The sequence below is a fragment of the Microtus ochrogaster genome, assembly GCF_000317375.1.
Source record: "Microtus ochrogaster isolate Prairie Vole_2 chromosome 14 unlocalized genomic scaffold, MicOch1.0 chr14_random_3, whole genome shotgun sequence".
Lineage (NCBI taxonomy): Eukaryota > Metazoa > Chordata > Mammalia > Rodentia > Cricetidae > Microtus > Microtus ochrogaster.
In genome coordinates this window covers 5,411,549-5,434,440 of record NW_004949098.1, presented here as the reverse complement: position 1 = coordinate 5,434,440, position 22,892 = coordinate 5,411,549, and the positions used below count along the sequence as shown (strand labels likewise).

The 22,892-nt window shown below is 38.5% G+C and overlaps 2 protein-coding genes across 2 annotated transcripts; both read left to right on the top strand.

The window, feature by feature from the left end:
- Window positions 1-2,652: 2,652 nt before the first annotated feature.
- Window positions 2,653-5,081, top strand: LOC101987258 (regenerating islet-derived protein 3-alpha). Its single transcript, XM_005364711.1, has 5 exons — window positions 2,653-2,725; window positions 3,447-3,565; window positions 3,760-3,897; window positions 4,641-4,767; window positions 5,014-5,081. Exons 1-5 carry the CDS (start codon window positions 2,653-2,655, stop codon window positions 5,079-5,081), a joined length of 525 nt encoding a protein of 174 aa, XP_005364768.1.
- Window positions 5,082-20,396: 15,315 nt separating this feature from the next.
- Window positions 20,397-22,585, top strand: Reg1a (regenerating family member 1 alpha). Its single transcript, XM_005364710.1, has 5 exons — window positions 20,397-20,460; window positions 21,001-21,140; window positions 21,425-21,562; window positions 22,224-22,335; window positions 22,518-22,585. The coding sequence occupies exons 1-5, from the start codon at window positions 20,397-20,399 to the stop codon at window positions 22,583-22,585; spliced, it is 522 nt and encodes a 173-aa protein (XP_005364767.1).
- Window positions 22,586-22,892: the final 307 nt, after the last annotated feature.

Sequence of the window (22,892 nt, the reverse complement as noted above, 5' to 3'; positions counted from 1 at the left end):
GGTGGAGTAAACAGAACAGAATGCTGGGAGGAAGAGGAAGTGAGGTAAGACACCTCAGACAGAGACTCAACAGCTCTCCTCTCGGGGGCAGACGCCTCAGACAGAGACGCCATCCTCCCCTCTCCCAGGAAGACACACACGATGAAGCTCTGACCCAGGATGGACGTAGGCCAGAATCTTCCTGGTAAGACCTGTGCTCACAGATTATTAGAGATGGGTTGATTGGGATATCAGAATTAGCCAGTAAGGGCTAGAGCTAAAGGGCCAAGCAGTGTTTAACTGAATACAATTTGTGTGTTGTTATTTTGGGGCATAAGCTAGCAGGTGGCCGGGGGCAGCCGGGGTGCTGGGGATGCAGCCCCGCCGCTCCTATTACTACAGTATCACTGAGTAAAGACCCAAACATTTCCTCAAGACTATAACAGTCTTGAGATCAGACAGTTTAAGAACCCTGATCAACAAAGATCGCTTATTTCACAAATGCATGAAATAAAATAGATTGTTAAAACTTGTGGGTATAATCATCCAAGTATAAAAAGTAAGAAACCCTTTGAGAGAAGAATCTTCCATTTCCCATCAAACAAAAATAATGATACATAGAATGACCACTCACATATAACATTTAAAAAGGCATGGGGAGCCATGAATGTCATCCTAGCCCTTGGGTTCTTTAGGTAAGAAGAACTCCAGGACAGTGGGGCTACATAGAGACACTCTGAAAAAATAAGAATGGTATGTTTTTAGTTCAGTCCTAATTTAAAGAAATCAGGAAAAACAATTCTGAGATAGTTCATTCTATGTTCTTCCATCTTTAATTCACTGATTTTCTTTTCAGTAAATATTATCTTTAGGTTTTACTAAGATATAAAACCCACAGTATTTGGTTTTTTTCCATGTCTTCATCACTTATCTTTAAACAGATGTGGATTGTGAGACCTCTATCATTTTCTTGCATCCTAAAGATGCAAGAAACTTTACTTTACTATTTCTGCTGTGGCTGAGTTTTCCCAGACCTTGTTGGAGAAAGTCTACACTGATTCTGCACTTGGAAGAAAATATTACAGACTACAAACTTCTAGTTTAATCTTTTATTTCTCTCATGAAATATTCAATTGCTTATTATATTTGATGAAAAGTTTGTTACTTACAGTAATGATTGTCTGAGTGCCTCTAAAACTAATCTTGTCAAAGGTAACCAACAATAACATAAGTGAAAATCTACAAGAAACAAGGACTTAGTCTTGTACAAAACTGACTTCTCAGCAGGAATTACAGGGTTCATAAGTGCATTAGGTCCTGAAAAAAGTAAACATCACTCAAGATAAATATATGTATGAGGGTCATGCTTCATGTTTAAAAGAAAAAAAAAGATATAATGAGAAAAACACTAAAGAAATTTATGTCTACTAAACTATCACTGATGAATAGAGGTATGAGAATAATACTCACAGAAGAGGAAGAAAAACAAGCACATTTGTGACAACATGGGAAGTATATTAATAGGCAAACCAATGAGAAATATGAAGAAACCAACCAATTTCAATATAGTGAATGATCAAGTGGTTATAAGTGGAATCAATGGGCACAGAATACTAAAAGCAGCAAGAACTATCAACAAAGTGACAGGGACAGTCACATACTTTTCAGTAATAACCCTGGATGTAAATGATAATAAGTAAAAGAGAATGTAAGTGAAATATTTTTGATTATTAACTATATTAAAAAAGCAAGATTCTGTAACATATTACCCGCATACAGGTATACATCATAAACCTCATACAGGTTGAGAAACACAGAGTGGAAGGGGAGGTGTGGGAAAGATATTCTAAGAAAATAGAATGCAGAAGTGGGTAGAAATAGCTATAGCCATATTGGAAAATAAAGACTTTAAGCTGATATGGTAGAACAGAAAAAGCAAGTCACTATATGTAGTGAATAATTTCTTCTTGGTTGTATACTGCATGTACATATGTAAGTATATATGTATGTATATATTGCAAAATTACATAACTCTCTGTAGCATGTAATTATGAGGATATAAGTCAGCTTCACCAAAGTTTTAGAGAAGACATTATCTGGTATAGGATACATGGCAGAATTTCAAACATCACCTGCACCTGATAACAGAGCAGGTTTGCTAATGAGAAATAGCCCATTGTGTAGTCGATCCTGGTGTTTGCCAGGAAGAGACCTATGCTTCTGCTGGGAACTTCTGAATGCATGCCAAGCACTACCCACTACCCTGACCCGCATAATCACTCACTCACTTTACCACCCTCCCTCAAAATCCTGTTATAAAAACACAGTCATCTCTTCCCTGACTCACCGTCTAAGATCTCTACAAGACAGATAAGTGGGAGCTGAAAGATGATGAGAGCCTTGCAGGCTCTCATAACTCAGGAGAAGATATGGTAGAATAGCAAGCCTCACAAAGCATAGGATTCTGAGAATCAGCAACGGCTTCCTGAGGAGTTTTCAGAGGAAGAGGGAAATATGGATTCCTCATTTCATTACAGGCGATAGAAAAATAGGAATGGGGTCCAGTGCATCCTTGTAGATCTAGACAAAGCAGAAAGGGACGACTGACCCTCTGCATGTTTTCTTTGATCGCACTCTCTTTAGAACCCTGATTGCTGCTACCTCATGGACAAGATGCTGCATCACCTAGCTCTCACTGGTGTATCCAGGATGTTCTCCTGCCTGATGTTTTTATCTCAGGTGCAAGGTAAGGTTTCTTTGCCTCTAGAATTGAATATGCTGGGAGTGTTTTGAACCAAAAAGCAAAGGAAGGATCTAATGAGTTTCCTGTGGGAATCATAAGGAGTATTCACACAGTGTATTCACACAGTAAAATTGCCTGCAACTCATCTATCATCTTGCCTTCTTCTAAGTCACTGGTGGTGAGAAATAGCACAATCGTCCATCAATAGGGAAGTCAGAGGGTTTCCATTTCATCAGGAAGCTCTAAATTATGTTAGTGTGTTGGAAAAGTGATGTATGAGGGTCCATAATGAAGCTTACAAATAGACAATACAGAGAACTGGGTGTCACATACTGGGGAATGTGTAGGAAAGATAAAATGAAGAGAGAAGCTCTTCTACATTGAACAATGTTATAAAAGCAAGGAACCTAGCTGAGTGTGTGGGCACAAGTCTTTTATCTCAGCAATCAGGAGGTAAAGGCAGGAAGATTTCTGCAAGTTTGAGGCCAACTTGATCTATATTGTGAGTTCTGAGACAGCCTGGGCAACACTGAGACCTTGTCTCAGAAACAAACAAACAAAAAATAAGACAGCAGAAAGCCTTTACAGAGGCTATCACTGTCATGACTATAGTCACGACTCCAAAAAAAAAATAGGATTAATAAACATCCTCTTAAGTTGATCTTGCAATCCAGCTCCCACTCTCCATTTCGTTCTACCCTCTCTTTATCTCTCTAACTCCTAGGTGAAGACTCCCAGAGGGAATTGCCCTCTCCACGTATCAGCTGCCCCATGGGCTCCAAGTCCCATCGCTCCCACTGCTGTGCCCTGGTTATGACACCCAAATCTTGGTATCAAGCAAATGTGAGTGCGGAAATGTTGAAGATAACAGCACAAAGTATGACTTGATGACAGAAGAGGCCTCAAGTTTCCATGATCCCGTAGGGATCAGAATGACTGTTCTTTCTTTATGTAATCTTTCTACCCATAATATATACCTCATATACTGCACCACTTATCAATGAAGTCTCAATCTCTCTCATTCTGCCCTCATATAGCTGACCTGCCAGAAAAGACCCTCTGGACACCTTGTGTCCATTCTTAGTGGAGCCGAGGCTTCCTTTGTGTCCTCCCTGGTGAATGGCAGAGTGAATAACTGCAAAGAAATCTGGATTGGACTCCATGATTCCACAATGGTGAGATTCTATCTTTTCCACTGTTTCATCTGCAAAAAGTAATGTCTCCAAAGCCCAGTTCTTAGTCTCTGGTCCATGTATATGGAGGACCTAGCCCTCAGATGTTGGGTGACATTAGTAAAGGAATTTTTGGAATTCCAGAGTGAAGGGCTATGGAGGGTTCCAGTCTTCAGCTTAATTTCTCTGCCTGTCATTAGCTTTTGCATTTTCCTTTAAGAAAGTCAGATGGTAAGTTCTTTGGTTTTCAATCAGTCTTCACAAAGAGTTCTGAAAGCATTGTGAATTGAGATAAGATTTATAATTATGCTTTAAAAATTAGGATTATTTATTTTATTTGTATGTTTTCCCTGAGTATATGTGTGTGTGCCATCTGCATTCCTGGTGCTTCTGGATGTCAGAAAATGGCTTCAGATCCCTTAAAACTGGAGTTCTGGATGTTTGTAAGCTACCATATGGGTGCTGGAAGCCAATCTTGGGTTCTCTGTAAGAGCAGGCACTGCTCTTAACTGCTGAGTAATCTCCCTACCTCTCACTTTTGTTGTTTATAGGAAAGATACTGTGAGATTCAGAGGCACTTCTGAAATGTATTCTAATCATTGTGGGCCAGGAACCTTGTTAATCTAGTTCGACAGTTCTTGTTATTGGCAAAGAGATGCCTGTGGAAGATAGAAGTTAAATCATGGTGGAATGGGCCAAATACATGAAGCGCTAATGTACTTTATCTTCAAACTTCTACTGTGCAGGGTAAAGAACTTAATGGAGGTGGATGGGAGTGGAGTAACTCTGATGTGCTGAGTTACTTTAACTGGGATGGAAATCCTTCTTCTGTTATAAACCGTGGTCACTGTGGGAGTCTGACAGCAACCTCAGGTAAAAAACAGAAATACCTCCTTTGCATAATCTTATCCAAGCCTCTTCTCTCCAACTGAGTCTGACCTTCTGGCTATCCTCCTAAACTAGGGAATTCAGTATGGATTTATGTTCCTCAAACGTTAATGTTTCTTGCCACTGCACTGGAGAATGCGTGAAGCTGAAATAAGGCTTTTGAGACTAGTACTGCTTCTGCATTTCCCCCACCATGGTAGACACAAGAGCCAATGTGTTTCCTCTCTATAGGGTTTCTGAAGTGGGGAGACCATCACTGTGATGGGAAATTACCTTTTGTTTGCAAGTTCAAACAGTAAGTAGGCAGCTTCCTGAGTTTATGATGAAGCTCATCAGGACAACGGATCAAATACAACGATCCACCAAGCAAGCCGGTGCTCTCTTCACCATTCTGCATCATAGTTGTTATTCTGGTTTTCTAACTTTTTCATTCATCTCCTTGCCCTTATTTCAGGTTTTTCTGTACAGCTCATGCTTCAAAATCTTGCATATATATAATAAAAAACCTTTGGTTGTACTTTTGCATTTTACTTTCATGGGAAGACTCTGTGGAGGTCAGAGAGTAGGTGGGGAAGGAAGATGCATGTTCAGTGCAGTTCAGTGCTTTCCATCCGGTGTGCTATGATGAGTGTGGATTCAACTTGATTATTGTCTTGTAGAAAGATGAAGATACTGCCATCTCACACACTCACTACTGGGCAGAAGGAGGATAAAATTACTTTCCATATCTATCCAGGCCAGTAACTGTAAGGTAACTTAGTTAAATCCAGTACTGTGATTTCTATAGCTGGTATTCTAACCCTAACCCTCACCCTCAGGACCACTGCTTATCACATGCCCCCTTCTTTCTCCCATGTTCCAGGATGCCCCCACATGCTTTGGCTCTACGCCAAGCTTAATGGTCATCAAGGACCTCTTCAAGATATTAGGATAGGCTTATTGTTAGCTAAATCTCATTCATTTAATTCAGACTTTATCAAACCTCATAGTCTCAATCTCTATAGTCACCTACTACGCCTTTAGGCTAGACTCTGCAGTCTGAGACTCTAAGACACACCTGTGTAACTAGCCACCAGACCAGTACTCACAGATACAAACTTTAGGAATGCTGAGTGCCTGATCAATCTTTCCTCTGGCAATGGCCTTTTCTCATTTTATACCTAACTCTGAGTAAGTCCCATTAAAGCAGACCTCAGGATTTGATAATCTCTCATGGCCCTGCTGCTAGACTATCCCTCATGACTACAGGAACCATTCCAAATCAGTGATGCCCACACATCTAACTCCCACAAAGCTGTGATTCAAACCAATCCCTATAGAATTAGATTTCTTGTTTATTACAGTGGTTAGGCTGCCTATTAGCAAGCAGTTGAAAATTGCGAAAGTACAAAACAATGATTATTACTAAATGGCAGGTAAAATTTATCAAGAACTAATTGAACAAAAATTATGTATACATATACATATCACCTATCAATACTCATTTGATAGCCACATGAAAAAATATGAGCAGCTAAAAATTATCTCAAAGACCAGAGAGATGGCTCAGTGGGTAAATGTGCCTGCTGTCAAGCCTAGCATGGGAGTTCAATTCAGGACCCAAATGATATAGAAAGAGAACTCTGACTTCCACATACATGTAGTAAACATGTACCTACCTCATCACATACATGTACACAGAATAAATGAAAAATAATAATTTTTAAAAGTAAGTTAAATGAAAATTGATACAAAATAGACAAATTACTTGATCACACTATCAAAATCATGAAAATTTATGAAATGTTGATAATATATTAGATTGAACAATATTTTTGGATGAAAGTTCAAAAGTACAGGCAAAAAGAACAAAAGAGACAAGTGAGTCTACCAAAAATAAAAAAAAAACATTTACCTGAAAATGTAAATATAAGTAACACAATGCAGACTGAACAGGTTCTATTTAGAAATACATATATATGTACATATATATGTGTGTGTGTGTGTGTACATGTATATGAAAAAAGAGGCCGATAGCATGAAGAAAAATGGGTAGGGGTCTATTGAAGGGTTTGGAGGGAAGGAAGAAAGGGAATGAAAAAATATTTTTATTATATTATGATTTCAAAAATAAAAATATTAAAATGAAAACAGGTGGGAAAGTATCTGTAGCACAATGCAGCAGTTATCAGAATAGAAAGAGAATCTACAGAACAGGAGAAAATACTTAGAGATTGTATGTGAGACCAATGGCTCATTCATAAAACATAGGCGGAGCTCAAACAATTTAATCGTGTATGAAGAATTAACCTAATTTAAAAGCAACTGAATAACACCACTCAAAAGGAGTTAGGAACTGCTACAGGAGTGTTTGAAAGACGGGTTTAGCATTCTTAAATATCAGGCATATGCAAATTAAAATCATCACGTGTCCTCTCCTTCCACCTGTTATCATGACTATTAGCAGCAGATAAAAGATAAATGTTGGGGCAGGTGCAGAGAAAAGGGAATGCTTGTACATGTTTAAAAGGAAGGAAATTTTACAGCCATTATGTAAAATATGGGGCTTGTTCAAAAAGCTAGAAATAGAAGTGTCATGGGATTCTGCAATTCCCTGATAAAGACGGAAAGGAAACAGCATCAATACGAAATGAAATTTATTTGTCCTATTTGTTTCTTTCAGCATTGCTCATAATTGAAAAGAGGTACATGAACAGACTTTCCTCTAAAAAGATTCATGTTATTTTAATTTTGTGTGTGTGTGTGGGGGGGGAATGCATGTTTGAGTCATGCTCCAGTGGATTCCAAAAAAGGGAGTTGGAGATCCTGGAGTGGAAATGAAAGGCATGTGAGCCAGGCGACATGGGTGCTGGGAACAGAACTTGAGTCTTCTGCAACAGCATCTTTCCTGGTCTTGATTTTTCTTATATGTTATGTTTATGATAGAATAATTTAGGTACAAAAAAATTCTGTCATCTGTTAGTACATTAGTGAACCTACAGGATATTATATTAGTTGAAAAGTCCAAGCATTGTTTTAGTGTCCTGGAGAAGTTCCACAAAAGATCACTATCCACATATGCAATCAACGAGAACGTTTATTATTCCAGTATGCTTGGCTGACTATCCTACACAAAGGCAAGATGTCAAAGACCTGGACATGTGTTCCTAGGCTCCTTTTGAACATAGCCAAGGGGAGGTCCTATGGTAATGAACTCATCTCAGATATTATTGGATTAAATAGGCATCAATCATACTAGTACATTCTAATTGGTTAGGGCTAGTTAGCAGTTGGTCAGGGCTATAGTTTTCCATTTTTGGACCGTCTTGGATAAGTCTCAGGCTTTGTTCTTATTTGGTTATCACCTTGAGATTACTGACTGTGGAGGCTGGCTCAGGCCTGGCCTGACCTAGTACTGCATGAACCAGTTTCTGTTTGTAGTGTTGGACAATGGATTGTCTTGTGTTCGTGGCTCTTCCTCAGAAACTGCTTGATCAGATTCAGGAAACAGAAATGGAGGCCTGATTTCTGAGTGAAGACTGAGAAGCCTGTTATGGTGTCTGCCTGATTCTTTCACACAGAACTTCAAGTACATGGGACAGTCACTTATACATGGGACAGTCACTATACAAAGGGACCTTAAAAATTTAAAAAGAAAACTTTGGGATCAACTATCTATCTGGTAAACCAAACAGTAAGGTTTTCTTTGTACTTTGTTTTTTCAGTGCTCAAATGCTGTTTCTCTGGGTGGGAAGTTGCTTGAGTACTTCTTAATCTACACCTTTTCCCTGTTTCTTGCTTGCTTTTACAGCTTAAGATAATGGCCAGAATCAACTAAAACTATCCATGCCCCTCCTGCGCAATAAGATAGAATTCATTCTCTTGGCTGGAATTACAAAAGCACTCTGAGATTCTCTTTTTAAGCTGACTTGAGACATCCCCATGGCCATGGCCATGTCATTGACCCACGTTTCTCAGCATTGTTGTTACAACAAAGAGAGCATTCTCTATATAGAAATTGGATAAATTATAAAAATTCTAAACTGTCTGGATAATTAGAGTATGGTAATTATCAACACAACTTCTAGTAGACACAGTCTTGAAGATGAGTGAAAGTGTTTTTTCAGAGGCATGCATGAGTGCTGTTTTTGGATGTGGTGAAGGGAGCAGTGAGGTCAGGGATGGAGTCAAGGATTATCACTGCACACACTCAAAGAAAAAAACAACAGGAAGATGGATGATAAGATGTGATGCTGTGATCAAACATGATGAAAGGGGACATGTAATGATTTAAGCCCCTTTCATTTGGAAACCTTCAGTTTATTTTTGACACCCAAAGAGACAAGGTACAGACAGAAGATAAATCAAGGTACCTACACCCTCATCACTTGAGAAGCTGAGGCAGAATGACTTCTGTGAGTTCAAGGCTATACTAGTCTATATAGTTGACCGTCATCCTAAACTACAATAAAATACTCTTTTGAAAAATAAACAGAGGCTGGAGATCTGGTTGTCAGTAAAATGTCTAGTGGAAAACCATTAAGACCAGAGCTCAGATAGCAACACCTACTCAAAAAACTCAAGAGTGGAGGTGCACACCTGCACCAGTGTGGTGGGGGGGGGTTGACAGAGGCAAGTAGATTCTTTATGCTTATTGGTTAGCCACACTTGCAAAAATCAATGAGCTTCACGTTGAGCAAGAGACTCTCGAATTAGATGAACAATGATTGAGGAAGGCTGAAAACCTACCTTTGACCTCCATAACCATGGGTATACATGTGCGCACTCATACTGTATTCATCCACACTAACAAAGAAATTCAGCGATGGGGGGAGAGAGAACATAACACAAGATTTAAAATGAATAAGTAAATAAGTGAAATGAACCAACCAAATAAGGTACAGATATGTTTATAGGACGTATTCTATCTCAGACATCCCCACTTTCTTATTGTCACTTAACTACTGATACTTGGCAGCTTTTAAATATATACATATTTGACAAGTATGGTTACACATAGCTTTAATGTCCCTATAATCCCACAACTCAGAGTGATGGGGCAAGGAACAGTGAGTTAATGGCAAGCGTGGGGCTACACAGAGATAAACTATCTTAATTTCCTCCTTTTATTCTTTTTCAATTCTTTTTTCAATTTATGTTGCCAACATTCCATTATAAGTTCTTTTAGCTCTGTGGATGGAGGAGAGTCATCTCTCTTATCTGTTGTTTTTATTGGTTAATTAATAAACTGCTTGGCCTTTGATAGGCCAGCCCTTAGGTGGGTGCAGTAGACAGAACAGAATTCTGGGAGAAAATAAGGCGAGTCAGGCAGTCGCCATGATTCTCCCACCCAACACAGATGCAGGTTAAGATCTTCCCTTGTAAGCCACCTCGTGGTGCTACACACATTATTAAAAATGGGTTAAAGCAAGATGTGAGAGTTAGCCACTAAGAGGCTAAAACTAATGGGACAAGCAGTGTTTAAAAGAACACAGTTTCTGTGTAATTATTTCAGGTAAAGCTAGCCGGATGGCGGGAAGCAGCCCGCTGCTCCTTACAACACTCTGTTATTTCTTCAGCTGCATTTGGCTATACCTTAACTCCTGAAAGTAACTAAACTCAATGATACTGAAGTTTAGGTGATATGAGTTTCGCATATAAATCTGCTGATTTACATTTTAGGCAAGTAGGGAGTGAGGAAACAATCTGTTAAAATGAAATGAAAATTATACCCACTTTTCAAGGAGACTGAATGGTATGGGAAGATTTCTAATAGCACAGCTTAATAATATTTTTGGAGATTAATCTCTCTAAGTCAGTGTTAAATTGGACATTGCTTCTTTTTGGATGATGGGATCAATATGAACATACTTAATTTATAACTCCAGTGAGGCCCCACAGAATTCTCAGTCTACAGACCAAATGACTATAAGTCATTCCTTAAGAATGTAGAAACAAAACCCAAGCAAGTCTACATTCCAAGGCATTGTTTTAGAAACAAGTATTTTTTATGTTAACATAACAAAAACCTCACCTACTGTTATAAGCACATACATTTAAAATAATAATTTATGAGAATGTAGTTTCACATATTTATCTTGCCCCTCAAATATATGACTTTTAAACTATTTTTTAATGCAGGTGTATGGACTAGTGAGATTGCTCTGTAGCTTGAGAGTGTGTATTTCTCTGTAAGAGTACTCTACTTTTTCTAAGCACCCATCTTGGGAATCTCACAACTATCTGTAGTAACTCCAGCTCTAGGGGATCTGACACCCCCTGGACAACACAAGCTTTTACAATGACATAAAAGTCCTTCCCCCATGACACACAAACATAATTAGAAGTGAAATAAATCTTTAAAAAATGAAAAAGACAGGCATTCAGCAAGACGGATGTATTTAAGAAATTAGAGCTGCTAGCTACCACCTATAACTTATAACCCTTTAGTTATCTGAGAATAAAGCAAAAAAAAATTGTGAGTCTGAGAACAATCTGTTCTGCATAGTGAGTTTCAAACTGGTCTTCTATACAGAGGTAGAGAGCCCACCTCAAGGGGAAAATGTGGTAAAAGTATTGAATTGAATAGATTTTCACCATTCTTAGTAGCAATAAAATTTTTCTGGTTTGTTAAATTTTAAAAAGGTAGATGCCAGAGAGAAGCTACTTGGGAACTCTTTTCATAGTCTTACTCGTGGTTCAGCTCTTACCAGGGTATCTAAGGAAGATAAGCTGCATAGCACCCAAAGTAGAAATCAGTGTGTAGCCAATGAATCAAACACAAGAAGACCTTTCAAGGAGAGTCACAGGGCAGCCAAGGACACTGAGAGTCATGCAGAGCAGCCCATAACACAACCAAGAACATACATACAAGGAGGTAGGTCGGGATATTTCTGGCATGTTGGGATGTTCTTCCAGGCAGAGGCAAGATAGCTTAATCAAAACAAACTTTTAGTCAAGTAATGATAGAATTTAACTTCTTTAGGTGTGTACTCAGATGCCTGGTTCCCACAGCCCTTGACCAGTCAAAAGGGTCAAGAAAAGATTTTCCTGGAAAGTGTACAAAAGATGTTTGTAGTAGCCAAGAACACAAACATTCTTGGGGAATAATAAAGACAAATCAGAAGAGAACAGATGAAGAAAAGAGTAGTAGGGAACAGGGGCAGAATTTGTTTTTATTATTCTTTATGTTTTACCCTTATAAATGAAAAAGATGTATTTATACCTACATAGAATCTTATAACTACAGACTTCATTGTATTTTGGCACCTACACTTTCTCTGCCCCTTCTTCCATGATATTCCTTGAGCCATAGAAGCAGGAGCCATGATATAAATGAAATGACACATATATATATACATATATATATTTACAGATGCATTGTATCTATACATATATAATACTTACAGATGTATGTGTATCTAGACATATATATGTATGTACCAATAAAAATCAAGGCATAAGAGGCTATCAACTTAAGGGATGCTTGGAGCAGCAAAAGGAAGTGTAGTTTGTAGATTCTTGAGGAAGAAACAAAATCACAGATCATATTAAGCTATATTAGTCAAATCAAGGATGATAGTTGTCACGTATATCTTCATATCCTCATTTGTGAAACTAACACATTATACACACACATTTGCACAAAAGTACACATATGCATGTGTATATAAAAATAAAAAAAAAGACAACCAGAAAAGAGAAATGACATTAGCAAGAAAGGTAATGAAATGTGAACATTGTCAAATTATGTTATGCTGTGATACACTAAAACAAACATATCACAGGAAAATCTTTGGACAATAAATCAACAGTTTATTATTTAATGGAGAATTAAACACTGAAGTTGGAGAATTTCATTTAAAAATGTTGAACAAAGATGCTTTTTGCAGGATCTGCCTTCATTTTAGTCATATGAATAAATGCATAGTAAGGATGACAGAGGTATTTCAGTTATATGATTATTGCTGTGGATGTTACTTCTATTCCCATGTTTTAACGATTTTCCAATGTTCTCCTCTCTTCACTGCAACATCTCATATAAGCTCCTCTCTATAACATTACACTCCTCAGAATAATCTTATCTAAAAACCCAAGTATAAGTAGCATATTTACCTAGCAAATATTAAACAAATATATAAAAATATTCTGGGAAAAGCTACAAGTTTGTTTAAGATTATGATAAAATATTTATAAATAATGGACACTCAGAAGTAATCTCAAATAAAATATCTTCTTTGTTTTATCGAGATAGAAAAGGATGCTCTGAGAAGTTGGAACCACTCCTCCACATGCCTCTTATTATCTTTTACTTCTTTCAATCAATGTGGTAGGTACTTTGATTGAAATGTCTTTCAGAGTTTTTGAACATAGAGAGGAAATTTCCCTCTAAAGCAAGTTCTCAACAGTTTCCCATAATTCTCAACCTGTGGGCTGTGACCCATCTTCGTGTCAAATGACTCTTTTACGGAGGTCACCTAAGACCATTGGAAAACACAGATATTTACATTACTACTCATAACAGTATAAAAATTATAGTACCAACATTATTATAAAATATCAACAAAATCAAGTTTATAGTTGGGTTTCACCACAACATGAGGAACAGTATTAAAGAGATAAAGAGTCAGGAAGGTTGAGAATCACTGGTCTAGATGGTCTTTCAAAAAATTTGAAGATAGAGGTATTGACATTTTCATCAAGAGAGAAAGTTGGTATGTAGTCTCCTAGAAAACAAAAGACCTTCTTTGTTCCCAGTATAGTATAAATTTTTCTGTTAAACAAATGGTCACATTATTTATTGCCCACTATAAGTTGTCTGGTTTCTCACAGGGGTAAGTTCTTCCCTGTAATGTAACTCCGTACATGTGGAGACATTTATCAATGTCTCTCTCTTGGGACAAAAGGGTAAAGAACTAAGTTTATGCTCACTGCAACAACAACATGTTTGTCTTTCTATATGAAAAAAAAACTGTAAAAGAGTAACCTAGTTTGAAAACTGAGTGAAATCTTAAGGCTTTTCATGTTTCCTGACATTCTAAAATTAGTATTTTTTCTTACCTTATAAATAATACCAATCAAAATTCCTACTTCGTCCTCCATCTCCCAGTTCCCTCCTTCTCCCCCACACAAGCTCGCCCCCACCCACCTCCAGTCCTAAAAGAGGGCAAGGCATCCTGCCCTGTGGGAAGTCCAAAGCCCTCCCCTCTACATCCAGACTTAGGAAGTTATGCATCCAAAGAGAATAGGATCCCAAAAAGCCAGTACATACAGTAGAGACAAATCCCAGTGCCATTATCATTGGACCCTCTGTCTGCCTCAACTGTCAAACACATTCAGAGAGTCCAGTTTGATCCCAAGCTCACTCACTCATTCCCAGTCCAGCTGGAGTTAGTGAGCTCCCATTACCTCAGGGACACTGTCTCAATAGGTGAAACAACCCCTGTGATCCTTACTTTCTTGTTCATATTCTCCCTCCTTCTGCTCTTCAAATGGACCTTGGGAGCTCAGTCTAGTGCTCCAATGTGGGTCTCTGACTCTGTCTCCATCCATCACCAGATGAAGGTTCTATGATGATATTCAAGATAGTCATCAGTCTGAGTACAGGACAAGGCCAGTTCAGGCACCCTCTCCTCCACTGCCCAGTGTCTTAACTGGGATCATCCCAGTGGACTCCTGGGAACCCCTTCAGAGCCAAGCCTCTGGCCAACTCCAAAATGGCTTCCTCAATTAAGATAGCTCCTCCCCTGCTCTTATATTCAGCCTTCCTCCATCTCAACCATCCCACTCCTCAAGCTCTCCCCAAACCTCCCCTTCTCCTCTCTCTCTACCCTCTCCCCTTCCCTCTACCCCACCATAGCTCCCATCCTTCCAACTTTTGTCTGGAGATCTTGTCTGTTTCTAGTGGTGTAGGAGGGTCTTCTTTCTATGTGTTGGTTTCATTGGCTGAATGAAGAAAACTGCCTTGGCCTTTTGATAGGGCAGAACATAGGTGGGTGGAGTAGACAGAACAGATTTCTAAGAAGAAGGGCAGTGTGGCGGTCACCATGCTTCTCCTGCCCAAGATGGACACTGGTTAGACTCACGCCGATAAGCCACAGTCATGTGGTGATACACATTAAAGGAGATGGGTTAAATGAATATGTAAGAGGTAGCCAATTAGAGGTTAGAACTAATGGGCCAGGCAATGATTTAATGAATACAGTTTCTGTGTAATTATTTTGGGTATAAGCTAGCCGGGGGGGGGGGGGAGGGCAGGGACGGAACAAAACGGATCCGCTCCTCTTACTACATTCTAGTTTCCAGGAGGATCTATTTATGTTTTTCTTTGGGTTCACCTTATTACTTAGCTTCTCTGGAATCATGAACTATAGGCTCAATGTCCTTTGTTTATGGCTAGAATTTACTAACGAGTGTGTACATACCATATTCATATTTTTGGGTCTGGGTTATCTCACTCAGGATAGTGTTTTCTACTTCCATCCATTTTCATGCAAAATTCAAGATTATTTTTATTTGAAATTTCTATAACTTTAGAACATAGAGTACCACACAGTGGAATGCCTTCTTAACAACTCAAACTCTTTGTGGGCTGATAGAGTTCTGTCCTGTTCCTGTAGTCATCTTACCAGAGCTTTAAGTGCTTGGCCCTGTTGAAATCACAATCTTTGTTCATATTTAAACACAGAAATCATGCCTAAAATTCATTGAGCCCACTTAAGACAGGACTAAAAAGCTTATGTCTTTAACCTTATAATTCCGCTTGGTCTGAGATTGCTGAATAGTGAACTAGAGCAAGAACTTTATATGAGGAGAAAAAGAGATGGTGGAGACTTCATTACCAGGGAATACAAGGCAGTATAATATAAACTGAAACTGTATTAAGCATAGACCCAAATACCAAATAATATATATGTACACCTTTCTCTCTCTCTCTCTCTCTCTCTCTCTCTCTCTCTCTATATATATATATATATATATATATATATATGCAAACACGGTCACACAGATGCCCTCAGAAGCCAGAGATGTCATCTGTTCCCATAGAGGAAGAGTTATAAGCAATTATGAGCTAGTTGGTATGGGTGCTTGAAACTGAATTTGGATCCTCTCTTAGAGAAGAGGCAGGTACCTCCTGAACCATCTCTATCCCTCAAAACAAATTTTTTATTGAGACTGCTTGACACAAGAACACCTAAGATCGTTGTAACTCAGAATTCTTGTGCACCTAAGATCATTGTAACTCAGAAGAAGAGGGTAATAATCTACAGAACTTTAATGTAGTAGCATGGGTTAGGGTTCACATATTGACAAGAATCAATAGTTTGGTTTTGTTGATTACTAGCTATAACTTGAGCAATCTTAATTTAATTAAAATAGGTTCAGAGAAGCATTTAGTGACTGAAACCATTATAGGCAATGTAGGTGTTACAATGGCAGAATTAGCCAAAGGGGCATTTCAGGTTGAAAGTTCCTTCTCATGTTTTTTTTTTTTTTTTAACGTGAATTCTGACTAACTGCCAGGAAGTCTCAAATACAGAGTGCACTTTGAGTGTGGCCAGAACCTATGAAAGCCATGGAATGAGCACCTCTCAATGATACCATATTCTTCTTCAATAGAAGTTCTGAAAGATAAAACTGTTACCAGTATTCAATTGTCCTTAATAAATAAAATGGAGAGTTCGGATATCTTTGGAAAGAATGTAACATAGTAATTTGATCTGTTTAGAAACAGAGGGTCTCCCCTGGTTGGCAGCAGGAGTGTACATGAATTCAAAGAAACAAAAGTGTCATGGAACCATTATTTTTGCAGAAGATGGAAATGATATTGTGCCAAGGAATCCAGTTAAGAATGCCCCCTATCAATCTTACCAAGAGTAATCTACAGATTCAATGCAATGTTCATCAAAATCCTAGCAAAATTCTTCACAGATATCAAAAAAATGGTACTCAACTTCATATGGAGAAGGAAAAAACCCAGGACAGCCAAAACAATCCTGTACATTAAAAGAATTTCTGGAGGCATCACAATCCCTGAATTCAAACTCTACTACAGAGCTAAAGTACTGGAAATAGCCTGGTATTGGCATAAAAACAGACAGGAGGACCAATGGAACTGAATGAAAACCTGGCTATTAATCCACAAACTTTCGAATACCTGATTTTGACAAAGAAACAAAAAATATCAAATGGGAAAAAGAAAACACATTTAACAAATAGTGTTGGCATAATTGGATATAAACATGTACAAGAATGAAAATAGACCCATATCTATCATCATGCACAAAGCTCAAGTTTAAATGGATCAAGGACCTCAACATAAACCAACCATACTGAACTTCATAGAAGAGAAAGTGTGAAGTACACGTGAACGAATTGGCACAAGAGACAATTTCCTAAATATAACCCCACTAGCACAGGCACTGAGAGAAACAATTAATAAATGGGACCTATTGAAACTGAAAAGCTTCTGTAAAGCAAAGGACACAGTCAATAAGACAAAATAACAGCCTACAGAATGAGCAAAAAAATCTTCACCAACCCCACATCCATGGTCTGATCTCCAAAATATACAAAGAACTCAAAAAATTCGTCTTCAAAAGAACAAATAATCCAATAAAAAAGTGTAGACCTAAACAGAGAACTGTGAACAGAGGAATCTAAAATGGCTGAAAGACACTTGAGGAAATGTTCAACATCCTTAGTCATTAGAGAAATGAAAATCAAAACAGATCTGAGATTCTATCTTACACCTGTATGAATAGCCAAGATCAAAAACACTGATGACAACCTATTCTGGAAAGGATGTGGGCTAAAGGTAACTTTCCTGCATTTCTGGTGGGAATGAAAGCTGGTACAGCCCCATTGGATATCAGTGTGGTGATTTCTCAGGAAATTAGGAAACAACCTTCTTCAAGACCCAGAAATACCACTTTTGGGTATATATCCAAATGATGCTCAACCATGTCACAAGGACATGTACTCAGTTATATTCATAGCAGCTTTGTTTGTCATATCCAGAATCTGGAAACAACCTGAATGCCCCTACTGAAGAGTTGATAAGGAAATTCAGTACTACACAGCAGAAAAAAATAACGAAATCTTGAAATTTGGAGACAAACAGACAGAAAACATTTTGAATGAGGTAACCCAGGTCCAGAAAGACAATTATCATATATACTCACTCATAAGTGGATTCTAAACATAAAGCAAAGAAAACCAGCTCACAAATCACAATCCTAGAGAACCTAGAAAATAATGAGGACTCTAGGAGATACATACATGGATCTAATATATATGGGAAGTAGAAAATTGGGAGCATGGGGCCCTTGGGGATGGTTGAAGGGGAAGGGAGAGTCATGAATGGGAGCAGAGAAAAATGTAGAGCTCAATAAAAACAAAAAAGAATGTCACCTATGCTGACAGCCAGAGAGAAAATGGGGACCTCAGTGATATACCTACCTAAATCAGAAAGTGAGTTTACTCAACCAGCAGGATAAGAGTAGAAATTTACCACAAAGCCGGGCGGTGGTGGCACACACCTTTAATCCCAGCACTTGGGAGGCAGAGGCAGGCGGATCTTTGTGAGTTCGAGACCAGCCTGGTCTACAAGAGCTATTTCCAGGACAGGCTCCAAAACCGCAGAGAAACCCTGTCTTGAAAAAAAACCAAAAAAAAAAAGAAATTTACCACAAAACCATGATAAAACACTGCACACAGTTATTGGAGGAATAATATATGGGCATAGGCTACACTCTAGAGCAGTGGTTCTCAATCTTCCAAAATTTTCAACCATTAAATGCAGTTCCTCATGTTGTGATGATCCCCAATCATAATATTAGTTTTGTTGCTCCTTCATACTTGTAGTTTTGCTGGTGCAATGAATTGAGGTATAAATATCTGTGTTTTCATTGGCAGCCCCTAGGAAGGGTTCTTTAACCCCCCCAAAGGATCAGTACCTATAGGTTGAGAACCATTCGTCTAGAGAGTCATAATTACTTTTTCCAAAGACCAAGATTTTTCATCCAAAGGTTTATTTTTAAATTTTTATTCATGTGTGTATGTGTCTGTGTGTTTGTACATTTTGTGTAGGTGTGTGAAGACAAAACAGTCATTGGATTCCCCTGTAGGTGGAGGGGACTCCCTGATATAGTCAGTAGCTGCTGAACTCAGGTCTTCTGAAAGGGCAGCAAAACATCATAATAGATAAGGCATCTTCCCAGCCCCTCTAAAATCTTAATAAATCCTAAGCTAAGCCATGTTCTTCTGTATCATGGGTGTACTTGCATAAATGGTTTGGAAAAAGAAGAAGAAGAAGAGGAGGAGAAAGAGGAGGAAGAGGAGAAGGAGGAGGAGGAAGAGGAGGAGGAAGAGGAGGAGGAAAATTCTTTCTGATACATTCTTTAATTTAAAAAGAAAATATAATGTTACTTTGGGGGAAACATCAATACAAAATTTACCCACTAGCAAAATCCAAGGTTGGGTAACAGGTACAATGAGGAAGAGTCTAATAATCTGTGTGAAAGTTCTATTGTATAAAGTGAAATGTAATCCTTTTTGATCTTAAAGCTCACTGAAGAGAAGAGAGGCAGATTGAACTTTCTGCTAGTGAGATAGACAAAGTTCTCCTAAGCAGTTTAAGAAGAGGATGATCATGACAGGAATAGGCATGCTTCATGGGCACCTGGCATCTAAGGAAATAGATAAGACCACCTAGGCATGATTCCATAAAGGGAAAGTTTAGAGAGAAGACGGTACACAGTATGAACTTAAAGAAAAAAGATAGAAGAGGAAAATACAGTTCAGCCTTCATTTCTATGTAGTGGCACGCAACAGAAGGCATCTAAGTTGTCTAAATCTTAAGCTGTTTTATTGCAGTCTCATGCAGATGTGCTACATATCATATACGGCTGCCTACCCTGCACCAGGCCCCACAGACTATCCTGCTCTAGTGTCACACATCTTCAGGTTGCTCATGATAGCCCCCCTCACCCCTTTAGACATCTTGAGAACCTGGCAGGTTCTGCTCCTGCTCAGAGACATGGGAACTAGGAATCTGGATTCTGTTATAGAACAAAATATTTTTTTAACTTGAGAAGTTTTCCAACTGTGAATATGAAGAATTCATCACCTGTGATCATTCCCATGATATTCCAGAAAAGGTGACCCGTACTGCCAGGATTTATTTCTGTATGCCATCTGTGCCAAAGGCAAGTCTTCTGAGACTTCTTGTCCCTCCCCTTCATCATTTGTGATGACTCTTCTACCCTACCCTGTTGCATATAAAAGACCTTGTTAGCACACAGCCTGGCAAGATTTAGTCTTCCCAGGTGTCTGGTAAGTGTGTTTACAAGAGGAAGACTCCTCAGCAAAGGCTAGTCTACTTAGATCTGGGAAAAGAGACAAAGCAATGTTATAAAATGTTCTAGAAGTGTTGGTAACTCAGTAGAGTCCCAAGCTGCCTTTCTTGAGTATATGGGGATGACAGACAGCTTTTTTGAGCTAAGAAATCAAAAGACAAGAGAACTTATGTAGGAGAAATTTGCTGTGTTCAACACTCCTAGAGTTTTCTTCTCTTTCTTCTTCAAGAGAACTGCTGATCTGGAATTTAAATCCAACGTTGCCCTCTGTTCAGCATGGCTCAGAACAATGCATGCTATATCCTCTTTGCATGCCTGATGCTCCTGGCATGCAGCCAAGGTAAGCTAGCTGCACCATGATCCCTGCAGACCCGAGGCTTTATTCCATTCCAATAGATATTTGTGTTCTTTGGAGAGGGGCATGGCAAATATTGGAGATTATGACTTCACTAATAACAAACAAATAAATCCTCAACTACCAGAAAATTTGAATTGAGATATTAACCTATCCCTTGTTCATGATAACTAATGTTTTCTTATTTGTTATGGTTAAATCTAGATATCTTTATTAATTAATGGAGACTTTATGCAGAGATTCTTAGGTAAGAAAAGGTATAAAATACAAAAGAAAGGTAACAGCTTCAGAAAAAAAATAAAGATACAATTGTGGAGAAAAAAATCCCAGAAACTAATAGTGAGATATTGTCTCAGGAAAAGAGATCCTGGGAGTGAAAAATAAGAAAGGAGGCTAGAAGTCACTCTAGTGCCTCTCTTACATCCTTGCATGCAGAGAGAGGGCTTGTTTCAACGACAGGTGTCTCAGCATCCAGGCTTTGTCCAATTGTCAACATCTCCTTCACTCTCCTCTCACACTCTCTAGGCGAGAAGGCTGAAGAAGGCTTGCCCACACTTGAGAAAGATCTTCCTTCTGCCATGAACAACTGCCCAGAAGGCGCTAATGCCTATGGTTCCTACTGCTACTACTTTGTTGAAGATCGTTTGACCTGGGGAGAGGCAGATGTAAGTGAAAAGAGAAATATGAGAAGAGAAAGGTATCTGAGGGTAGAGAGTGTTAACCTTTTCTAGTTGCTTCATAAGGTAGGGTTGATCACCTGTTTGCCCCACCTACCTGAGTTTGTCCCTTGCTGGTGACTTTTACTCTGAATTTTCTGAATGAGTCAGGGTATCATCAGGAGTATTTCTGTTACTGTCCTTTTCCTCAAACATTCTTTAGTGGGGCTAGTATATTGTTCAAAACAGCACTTCTCCGTTGAGCAATCTATTTTCTGTCTGCATGCTTACAGCTTTTTTGCCAGAATATGAATTCGGGGCACCTGGTGTCAGTGCTCAGCCAGGCCGAGGGCAATTTTGTGGCTTCTCTGGTTAAAGAGAGTGGTACTACAAATGCCTATGTCTGGATTGGACTCCATGACCCCAAAAATGTGAGTATGTGGCCCCTTATCTCCTAATACACAGGTGAAGGAGAAGTGGGAGAATCAAGTCTAAATTGTAAAAAGCCAATTTTACAACAAGTATAGAAAAGCAATGTATTTGTTGATTCTAGAATATATGAGCATGTTGAGGTTCACTGCAGGTTGTTATGGAGATAGCTGGGGCTCAACTTGTTAAAAGCTCCATGTATTCATGGTCAATCATATTGCATTTACTGAGATGTGTTCTTTATATATTCATTACAATTTATTAATTTGTGTAGATTTGTGTTAGAATGAATCCTTTTGGGATGACAGAAGAAAATATTTTATTGCCTGATTTTGGTGAATCTGTTGCTTTACCAATCCAACCAGTCCTATCTAGTATTATGCTGAAAGAGGTTAGGTTTAACTTCAAGAAAGAGACTCTAGGAGCCAGTTTCTGTGATACACATTTATGGTTCTTTGTAAAATTCAGAGAACTTCTCTGAGGGACAGTGGAAGAAAATGAATATTTCAGGAAGGCACAAAAGCAAAGAAACACTATGATTCTTAAAGGGAGTATGATCTTTATTTTTATCCTAAATTTTGGTCCATTTCTTAAATGGACGTGTTCCAAGAGTTTCTACAAAATTCTGAGTAACAATGGCTCGATTTGACTCCTTTACTGTAGAACCGACGTTGGCACTGGAGCAGTGGGTCTGTGTTTCTCTATAAATCATGGGCCACTGGCGCTCCAAGCACGAACAATCGCGGTTATTGTGTAGCACTGACTTCAAACACAGGTAGGAGAAAAAGATGTTGTTGTTTACTTCTTCAACTCAGTTCTGGGGACAGACCTCAGGGTGCAAAAAAGGAAAGGGTTACTTATGCAAGAAATAGAAGTCTTCTTTTTATTTCCTATCTTGAATCGTAGAGCTAGGTGAGACCACACTTCCCTTTCTGACCTTTTTTCATTAATTTGTAGCATACAAGAAATGGAAAGATGAAAACTGTGATTCATTGTACTCCTTTGTCTGCAAGTTCAAGAACTAAAGTCATCTGAACAATAGACATCTCGAACTTCATTACTATGGATTAGAAAATCAAACAATACCATCTATCCGCCACAAATTAGATACTCTTTTCTGTTGAATTACAATAGACTTGCACTATTTTTATCTACCCCAATTTTTATAACCTGACTTAATGAAAATAAAATTGTATCCTTCACTTGTGTTGTCATCTGTGTTCACTGTTTGCTGCTAATGGATGGGTGTGGTAGGAGGCCGTTTGTATGTTCTCTGCTGTCCAGAACTGAAACAATCACTCAGAATCTAAATTATTTGCAATACTGTTTGGC

Excerpts from the sequence above, each read along its gene's own strand:
- LOC101987258 (XM_005364711.1), top strand. The coding sequence starts at position 2,653 with ATGCTGCATCACCTAGCTCTCACTGGTGTATCCAGGATGTTCTCCTGC. Across the intron at positions 3,566-3,759 it reads AATCTTGGTATCAAGCAAAT|CTGACCTGCCAGAAAAGACC; the intron begins GTGAGTGCGGAA and ends GCCCTCATATAG. Across the intron at positions 3,898-4,640 it reads GACTCCATGATTCCACAATG|GGTAAAGAACTTAATGGAGG; the intron begins GTGAGATTCTAT and ends TCTACTGTGCAG.
- Reg1a (XM_005364710.1), top strand. The coding sequence starts at position 20,397 with ATGGCTCAGAACAATGCATGCTATATCCTCTTTGCATGCCTGATGCTC. Across the intron at positions 21,141-21,424 it reads TGACCTGGGGAGAGGCAGAT|CTTTTTTGCCAGAATATGAA; the intron begins GTAAGTGAAAAG and ends GCATGCTTACAG. Across the intron at positions 21,563-22,223 it reads GACTCCATGACCCCAAAAAT|AACCGACGTTGGCACTGGAG; the intron begins GTGAGTATGTGG and ends CCTTTACTGTAG.